Source organism: Grammomys surdaster, unplaced genomic scaffold (genome assembly GCF_004785775.1).
Source record: "Grammomys surdaster isolate TR1022 unplaced genomic scaffold, NIH_TR_1.0 371, whole genome shotgun sequence".
In the NCBI taxonomy this organism is placed as follows: domain Eukaryota; kingdom Metazoa; phylum Chordata; class Mammalia; order Rodentia; family Muridae; genus Grammomys; species Grammomys surdaster.
Window position 1 is genome coordinate 1,597,860 of NW_021604790.1, and position 9,957 is coordinate 1,607,816.

Here is a 9,957-nt window from a genome sequence, read left to right on the forward strand (position 1 = left end):
TAAGGCAAGGGCATAAAATGTTCCTTTAAATGAAAAGGTAAAAGTTCATCAAAGGTACGTATGCATTGAGAGAGGAGGAGGGAGTGTATGCAGGGTTCAGTATTGTCTGAGGTTTAGACACCCTTTAGGGATCTTGGAATGTGTGTACCCTAGCCATGGTTATGTGAAGCCTAATGTATATATTTGTTTATTGCCTCACAGTACTTAAAGAATGTACTTATGTACTGTGTATGTGTTGGGAAATGTGTGAGTATGTGTACTTGCTGTGGTGCACACATGGAGGTCAGAGAACATGTTGTGGGTCCTAAGAATCAAACTCAGGCTGTCAGGTGGCAGTAAGTGCTTTTACCTGCTGAGCCATCTTAACAGCCCACCTTACAGCATGGTGTTGGCACGGATTGGGATTGACTTTTTAAAACTGAGTAGGAAACGTTCAAGCATTTTCACAAGTAAAATAGGAAAATGAACTCCACAAACTTATCATTCAGAAGGAAGAAATGTGTTAAAAAGAAAAACTAAACAGGACAAAAGGACACAGTGCAGTGCACATGAGCAGGCCTATATAGAGTGGCAATAAAATGCACAAATGAGGAAGTGACCGCAGAGGACAGCTGAGTCATAGGGAACAAACTGCAATCAGTGGAGACTGATCGGAGAAGCGAAGCTGAGTAGGACCGTGCCTGGTGTTCCTGTGTGCCAGCCACTCTGCTGAGAGGGTGTAATGGAGGCCTGCAGTAGAGGACAGAAGTAGCTGGGAGCCCAGCTGAGCAGGGAACTCGTCTATTGTCTATAGCTTTATTCTGTGTGAGATAGACACTGAGTTCTAGTGTAACAGCCATGTAAGACGCTAAAGAGATGACTTGCTAGTGTGAGAGAAACACAGTCCTTTTGTTACATGTAGAACAGGGTCAAAGGAAAGGGTGGGAAGGAAGAGCACCCAAAGGGTTAGTAATGTAGGTCCTGTGGTCATGGGGGTCCTGACGATGCTGAAGGCAATGACCACACCTGACTAAGCCTGAAGGCTGGCTCCTACTGCCTGTTCTGTCTGCATGAGCAAAATACCCCCCAGGCAAAGCTTTCTACCTGGGACCTTAGTTCCCACCTTGGCAGTTTCCTGGGGTTACTGTGAGAATACAATGTCCACAGAGGAGACTGATCTGTTACTAGACTGCTTCTGAGACAGGCTAGACACCAAAGGAAGTTCTTAGTAAACGAGAGATTGGATTGAGTCATGATGCCAGATGGCTTCCATTCTCACCACTGACTCAATCCTGAAATAATTATATTTCAGTATGGTAATTACGATCCAAGCTATATAAACACACTGTAAACACCAACTCTGAACAGATGAAAACTCCCATATGGAAAAAGGTAGTGCCTGTTGTAGGAAGAGCTTGGAGATGAATAGGAATGGAAATGAAAAAAAAATTCAAATGTTTCTCTTCTAGTCTCTGATAAGAGTAAATGTTTACTACAAAATTCAAATGTTTTAAACACTTTTCATGCCACACAGTATTTTCAGCCTACTGCATATCTTTACTTTGAGTTTTAGCAGGATGAATCACTGGGAACAGCAACTAGATTTAGATTTGGATTTGGGAAAAAAAAAAGAAAACCAAAAACCCAAAAAAACAAAACCCCGGAACTACTAGGGACCCATTTCAGCACTTTAAAGATGTTACATAGTCACATTTAAAAAGGTAAAAAGAGCCTGCCAGCCAGTGGTGACCCGTGCTTTTAACCCTAGTACAACAGCACTTCAGAGGCAGAAGCAGGTAGATCTGTGAGTTTGAGGCCAACCTGGTCTCTAGAACAAGCAAAAAACAAAACAATCTCCCCCACCTGGACACACACACACACACCAAGGACTATCAAATACCACAAGGACCTGCCAACAGAGCCAGGCATAGCAGTGCATATTTGTGGTTCCAGGTACTTGCGAGGCTGAGATGGGAAGACCACATGAACACAGGACTTGGAGACCCGTGTGGATGTCACAAGACCCCCACCTTGAGAATAAAAACAAAGCTGCTAGTTCTAAATAATTTAAGGACAAAAGGAATCTCAGTGCAGGAGAGCTAAGAACTGAGTACCTTATCCTATAGCCATGCCAAGGAACAACTTTTGCTTTATTTTTTCTAGATATATATGTATGTATGTATGCATGCATGCATGTATGTACGCATGCATGCATTTTTATTTTGGTTTTAGACAGGGTTTCTATGTAGCCCTGGCTGTCAAGAAATTTGCTACGTAAACCAGGCTGACCTCCAATTCAGAAATCTTGCATATGTCTCCTATTAGCTGGGATAAAAAGTTCCAAGTAACAGTTTTTAGACATAATCAGTTATCATTAAGAACTGCATGGGCTGCACGTGTAACTCAGCAGTAGAGTGGGCCTATAGGATTCATTTCCTATTAACATACAGAGGAGGAGGGTATACATGACCAAAAATCATTTCGGTAGACTGGGACTACAGGTGTAATGCAGCCTCCCGTGAAAAGGCCCTCAGTTCAATCCCAAGAACTGAAAAACAACAGACAGAACACACACACACACACAAAAGTAGGTTAGCTTCTGTCCCACTATAGAACATTCTATATAAATGACCTTAAGCTTTAAAAACAACTAGATTAAAATTATTAAAAGCAAGCCTAGCATGGTGGCATATACCTTTAATCCCAACACTGGGAGGCAGAGGAGTAGGCCTCTGAGAACTGGAGGCTAGCCTGGTTACACAGTGAGACCTCATCTCAAAACAAAAAGCTTGCAAACACACACTTATAATTCTAGCATTTCCAGGCTGAGATAGGAGGACTGAGACCTTTCTCAAGGAGAATAAGAAAGTACAGTAAGAAGCCAAGATCGCTGAGCAACTGAAAACTTAGCAGTAACTTTCTTGCATCTTTAGTTTGTATATATCTGAATTTTTAACTGATGGTTTAATTTGCCAGAATGAGAAAGTGCATTACATTTTTATGACGGAGTCCCATGGGACTATAAAATAAATGGACTCAAATGCCACATTACTGAAGACTCTTTGATCACTGTTTATTTTTTTTTTTTTATTTATTTATTTTTTTGGTTTTTTTCGAGACAGGGTTTCTCTGTGTAGCCCTGGCTGTCCTGGAACTCACTCTGTAGACCAGGCTAGCCTCGAACTCTCGAACTCAGAAATCCGCCTGCCTCTGCCTCCCAAGTGCTGGGATTAAAGGCGTGCGCCACCACCGCCCGGCTTGATCACTGTTTATAATCATCCTCAGTAAGCCTAGGCTTTTCACAGCCCATCCGTCTCTTGCAGTGTTATTTCTGCCTCTGTGGCTCTGATATTTCATAGACTTGGTTATAAATCTCATTAGGACTTATTTTTGTTTAGCTGCAATGCTGAGGGTAGAGAGGCTAGCACTTTTGAGACCTTGTCTCTGAAAGCACACGCATCTTCCTAAACCTTATTAACTTGACTCCGAACATAAATAACAACCCCATGAAGCACAAAGGCAAATTTACTTGAATTTATCCATCGAAGCTAAATGGAAAAAAACAAAAAACAAAAACAAAAAAATTAAAAAACAACCTCCCCAAAACAAACAAAACCCTAGCAGGTTACTGTTTTTCGACATGTTGGCATATGTGCACACACGTGGAGGCTCCAGACGGATGTCCGCCTTGCTTTCCACCTTCTGCACCGAGATGGGCCTTTCACTTGAACCTAGAGCTCACTGCCATTGCTAGTCAAGCCGGCCATTTTGTTCCGAGCATCCTGTTTCTGTTTCCCAAGCACTGGGATTTGAGGTATGCAACACTAGCTCTAAGGTGGGTGCTGGGGATCCAATCTCTGGTCCTTATGCTCTCATGGCAAAAGCTTTCCCGCCAAGACATCTATCTCTCCAGCCCTCTAGTTCTAAGTACGTGTCCTAATAACATATTTTTAAAGAATATTTGAAAGCTGGGCACAGTGGCACATGCCTTTAATCCCAGTAGAAGTAGATGGATCTCAGTGAGTTTGAGGTCAGTCTGGTCTACACAGTGAGTTCCAGGACAGCCAGGGCTACATATTGAGACCCTGTATAGAAAAAAAAAAAAAAAAAAAAAGAACAAAACAACAAAAAACCTGGGCTGGGCACAGTTCAGGGATTGAGCATATACACAGCTGTCAAGAGTCACCAACTCAACCCCCAGCACTAAAATAAAGTATTAAGAACCAATTTCAAATTTAAATAGGGTATGACAATACATGCCATTAACTGTAGCACTTTGGAGGCAGAGACAGGAGGATATCTGTGAGTTCAAGGCCAGTTTGGTCTACATGGTGAGTTTTAGGTCAGTCAGAGCTACACAGGAAGACACTGACTTGAAAAAATAAAATAAAACGATTAAAAAGGAGAAGAAAAACAACTTAGTTTACTGAATGTCTATTATAGCCTAGATAATAACTACTAAGGATAATATAAACTTCGGTCCCCAAGGAGTTTATGCTCTCTGGGGAAGAAAAAAAGATGAGTAAATTACATAGCATGTCATATAGTAAAGAATGATATAAAGAATTAAAGAATCCATGTGTCCAAGAAGTTGGTGTAGCCAGGCAATGGTGGCACATGTCTTTAATCCCAGCACTAGAGAGGGAGGCAGATTTCTATGAGCCAGCTTATCTATAGAGGGAGTTTCAGGACAGCCAGGGAGATACAGAGAAACTGTCTAGAAAAAGCAAAAGAAGAGGGAGTTGGTTTAAAAAAACAAGACTAGTTGAAGTGGCTCATGCACTCTGTCCTCTCAGCACTCTGAGAGGCAGAAGCAGATATTCTCTGTGAGTGCCAGGACAAACTGATGTATATAGCAAGTTCCAGGCCAGTTAGGGCTACAGAAAAACAAAGAAAGAAGGGCTACAGAGACGACTCAGTGGTTAAGAACACCTGCTGCATGCAGAGGACCAGGGTTTGGTTCCCAGCATCCATGTCCAGTGGCTCACAATAGCCTGTAATTCCAGTCCCAAGAGATATGATGCCTTCTGGCTTCCACTGGCACCCACACATGTGACATTTATACACAGAACACACACACAAGTAAAAATAATAAAAACAAAAATTTTATGCAGGAAAAGAAAAGGCAGGAAAGGACATATATGCAGGATGTAGAGGTTGTTAAGTTTTATACAGGGCAATTTAGAGATGTCTTATTGAGAAAGTGGTATATGAGCAGGACATGGTGACACACACCTTTAATCCCAGCACTCAGGAGGCAGAGGCAGGAGGATCTTTGATTTGAGGCCAGCCTGGTCTACAGAGTGAGTTTGAGAATGGCCAGGACTATACAGAGAAACTCTGTCTCAAAAAAGGGAAGAAAGGAAGGAAGGAAGGAAGGAAGGAAGGAAGGAAGGAAGGAAGGGAGGGAGGGAGGGAGAGAGGGAGGGGTATATGAATTAAGATTCTCTCTCTCTCTCTCTCTTTCTTTTCTTTTTTTTTTTTTTGAGACAGGGTTTCTCTGTATAGCCCTGGCTATCCTGGAACTCACTCTGTAGACCAGGCTGGCCTCGAACTCAAAAATCCACCTGCCTCTGCCTCCCAAGTGCTGGGATTAAAGGCGTGTGCCACCACTGCCCGGCTCTCTTTTATTTTTATAAAATGTAACATTTTTCTTTTGATGCATCTCTGTGTACATGCACACACATACATGCAGGTAACTGTAAGAGACCAGAAGAGGACATTGGATCCCCTGGGTCCAGAATTATAAATGATTGTGAACTACCCAATTAGAATGCCAGGAACTGAATTCCTCTTCCTCCAGTGAGGACGAACCAAGCATTTTTAACTGCTGAGCCGCATAAATCAAGCCTCAAGAATCAAGATTTTTCAAGCCAGGTAATTATATCGATCAAAAGATTATAGTCGGAGAGAACATGTTGGCTCAAAGGCAGAAGTAGGAGAGTAAGTTGCACATTTTAAGCACAGCTGAAAGGCCTGGCTGCAGGTCTAAATAACCAGTGCGCCAAATGAGAAAAGGAGCAACCATTCCACATTTCTTTCTTTCTTCTTAATAATCTATTTACTTTATTTGATGTGTATTGGTATTTCGCCTGCATGTATGTCTGTGTGAGGACATCAGACCTCAGAGTTACAGTTGTGAGCTGCCATGTGGTTGCTGGGAACTGAACTCAGGTCCTCTGGAAGAGCAGTCAGTGCTTTTAACCGCTAAGTCATCTCTCCAGCCCTTGTTTAGTTTTTGACATTCCTTATGCCAGGGACCCTTTTCTCAGAGTATTCATTTCTTTATCATCTATTAGTGGTGCTGAAAATTGAACTTGGAGCCTAAAGCTATTCATCAAGTTTCTCTACTTCCAAGCAAAAAGAAACAGAGTCATCTGTATCCCAGGCTAGCTTCACAGACAAAGATGACGTCAATTCCTACTCCTCCTGTCTCTACCTTCTGATGGATTACAGATGTCTGCCAACTTATGCAGTGGTGGAAACTGAACCCAGGGCTTCCAGTGTGCTAGCTACGTCACTCTACTGAGCTACATTCTAAGCCCTAGTGCATAAAAATCTAAGAACCACAAAATCACACACTAAAAACTAATTTCCAAAGGTCCTAGAAGGCTTGAAAATTAAGAACTCCCTGAGTACACAAGGGAACTTTCCAGGGTAATAGAAACATTTCCTATCTTGGCGGTAAGAGTTACACAAACATTGGTCAAAACTCATTCTTTTAGCCAGGTGTGGTAATGTAAGCCTAGAACCCTAGCAAACAAGAGGCTGAGGCGAGAGGATCTGAGTTCAAGGCAAGCCTGGGTAAGATGGTGAGTTAATGAGTTTGAGGCTGATTTGGTCTATATAGTGTAACCCCTCCACACACCCCCCACACACACACATACAAATAAGCAGGAATGTGGAAATGCCTGAATAGACCAACAAAAGATTGGTCCTTGGTCCTCTCTTCATTTCATAGAAAAAGAAATTTAAAACCTCATTCCACATTGGACTTGCTAAAAGCTTTGAGGACTGGTGGAGTTCTCATTTAAACTTATAGGACCAGTTTCAGCTCAAGTCTCACCCTGAGACAGATGCTCTCACAAATCCCAAGCATTCTTATCTTATTTTGACGATATTTATTACAGTCATTCTAAGAGATCAGGCTGGTCCTACAGCTGGAGAAAGTCAGAATCCTGCCATGAGGAAGAACACATTAAGACAGTCTTTGTCTGGGAAAGGGGGGAGGGGTGGCAGAGTGAAGACTACTTTTCTGTATTTTTAAAACTCTTCAGTGATGAAAAATTCAACATCATTTTAATATTAATAGATTGCTTTTCTCTACTATCTTAAAGCCACTTCTACTTATTTTGCATGAAAGGTAATCACATAAACAATCTCAGATTAGTAAACTCTTCCATTGACTTACCAGATTGGACACTCTAAGATTTTCTGCATAGCATGAAGGACACTTTGTACTTCTTGAATTCGAACAGCAGATAAATCCATTTCTTCCAGTTCCAACAAACTTTTAACACAAATTTAAAAGCACATGTAATTAAACTACATTAAAAGGCTTTTAAATACAGTAGCTTACCTGTCAACTTTCTTTTCCTTTTCGAGGCAAGATGTCATATAACCCACACTGGCTTTGTACCCGTATGTGCTCAAGGCTAGTCTTAAGCCTCCCATCTTCCCGCCTCCACCCCCTCAGTGCTTGAATTACTGAAAGTAAGTCACCCTCATCCATGCTTTTTGGAGGAGTCCTCACTCTGCAGCCCACACATGTCTGGAAATAACCATGCAGCCCAGATTAGCCTCCAACTTGTAGCAATCATCCTGCCTCAGCCTTCTGAGCACAGGGGTAAGCTACTGCACCTGGCTTGTCATTTCTAAATAAGAAAAATTTAAATTTGGAGTCCTTTAGAATTATACCAACCACAGAGCTGATGAAAAAAAAAAAACTTCACTAAAAAACAAAAACAAGGGGCTAACCAGAGAGCTCAGCAGTTAAGAGCACTGACTGCTCTTCCAGAGGTTCAATTCCCAGCAACCACAATGATGGCTCACAACCATCTAGAATGGAATTCAATGCCTTCTTCTGGTGTGTCTGAAGACAGTGACAGTGTACTCACATTTATACAACGAATGGAACTGTTTTAAAAAAAAAAAAATTCCTTTAAAAAACCCCAAACAAAAAACTCAGGGTCCGGAGAGATTGTTTAGTAGTTAAAAGTATGTGCCTATTCCCAGCACCCATGTCAGATGTCTGGAACTCAAGATCAGATCAGAACCACTGTACACACATACACATAATTAAAGATAATAAAAAATGAACCTTTAAAACATAAAAATTTCCCCAGGCAGTGGTGGCACATATATTTAATTCCAGCACTGGGGAGACAAAGGCAGGCAGATCTCTGAGTTCCCGGCCAGCCTGGTCTACAGAGTGAACTTCCAGCCAGGGCTATATAGACAAACTCTGTCTCAAAAAAACAAAAAACAAACAAAAATAAATACATAAACAAATAAATAAAATTCTTTAGCAGTTGCACTTTTCAGCTAACAATCTAAATTCTCTACTCTTTGATATGTAGCCTCTAAAGTCTTCTTTTGGTCATTTCCTTTCTCCAAGAAAAAAAAAAATCTACAGTGGAGTGACTGAACAGAAGTGGTATATATGAACTTTCTCCAGCGTCTGGTTTTCTTTTTCTTGCTTAAAATCAAAACTAAGCAAGGTGCAGTGGTGTCATACCTATAGTCTCAGGGCCTGGAGAAGTTGAAGGAGGATGGCTTGGACTCAGAAGTTCAGCAGTCTTTCTGGGCTAGTTCGGGAGGCCAAAAGATCAGGTATGGTGGTTTCAACCTGTACTTTGAGCATTGAGGAAGTACAGGCAGTGGGATGAAGAGTTCAAGGTCACCTAGAGCTACAAAAGGAGTTCAAGGCCAATCGGATTACAGAAGAGCCTGTCTCAAAAACTCCAAAACTAGCTGAGCACGGCTGTGGATATTTTTAACCCCTCCTCCTCAGAGGCAGGTCCAGGTGGAAGATCAGCCTGCTCTATATACACATTTCATTCTAGCCAAATGAGACTAGAGTTTGTCTCAAAACTAATCAACTACCCACCACTCAGGAGGAGGAGGCAGGCTGATCTCTGTGAGTTCGAGGTCAGCCTGGTCTACAGAGCTAGTTCCAGGATTGCCAAAGCTACACAAAAGCCAAAACCAAAACCAAACCACCACCACCACCACCAACAACAACCCTAATCAACCAAACAAAAAAGCAGCACACATGTTTTTAAAAATTCACCAAAAGGAACGCTCGAATCTGCTGACGCTTCTCAACTCTACCTCTTCTGGATGTTTCCCTGTTAGGGTACTTAACCTCAGACTCTTTAAATACGTCTTCTCTGCCAACAGCATTCATTACTATTGCCATTCCTTTATGTACTTCCCTTCTAGCACCTTATGTGAAATGTACAGGGGTCTAGTACTTCAGGAGTTTCCCTCCACAAACTCCGGTCTTTTCCTCTTCCCTGCCACACTTCGGCCCGCCTTTCCCCTCTTCCTTTAGCCCGCATCCTTATGCTGCCTTCAAGGTACGATTACAGCCAGGACTCCCCCCTCACACATCCTTTGCCCTCTTCCTCACAGCTGCCTCTGGGAATGCACAAACTGCACCCTTCCCAGGAGTCCTGTTTGAAAACCTCTTGGACCCCTTGGTTCTGCCCCAGGCACTTTCCTAATCAGTAAATACCCGTCTCCACCTGCAGTTTCCCACCTTTCATAGGAGTATTCCGAGGTACCCTCCCTGTTCCTCAGGGCTGTCTCACCTTTCCTCTGAGAAAAAGATCTCTGCTTCCAAGCGTCGAGGCCTAAATGCCGGAGAAGTCCCTGGAAAGGCGCTGGGTCCTCGGGCTGCACCCGCACCCGCCGCGCAGCCGCAATTACAATCTATCTGAAATTCCCGCGCTCTCCGTCGCCAAGGAAACCGGT

General features: G+C 42.5%; 1 protein-coding gene across 1 annotated transcript in view; it reads right to left on the reverse strand.

The window, feature by feature from the left end:
• Positions 1-7,484, reverse strand: part of Brca1 (BRCA1 DNA repair associated) — a 61,940-nt gene extending 54,456 nt beyond the window's left edge. Inside the window, exon 1 of the mRNA XM_028780663.1 lies at positions 7,391-7,484. Coding sequence (XP_028636496.1) covers positions 7,391-7,470 — 80 coding nt within the window. The 5' untranslated portion in view covers positions 7,471-7,484. The remainder of the gene's footprint in view (positions 1-7,390) is intronic.
• Between the last annotated feature and the right edge of the window lie 2,473 nt (positions 7,485-9,957).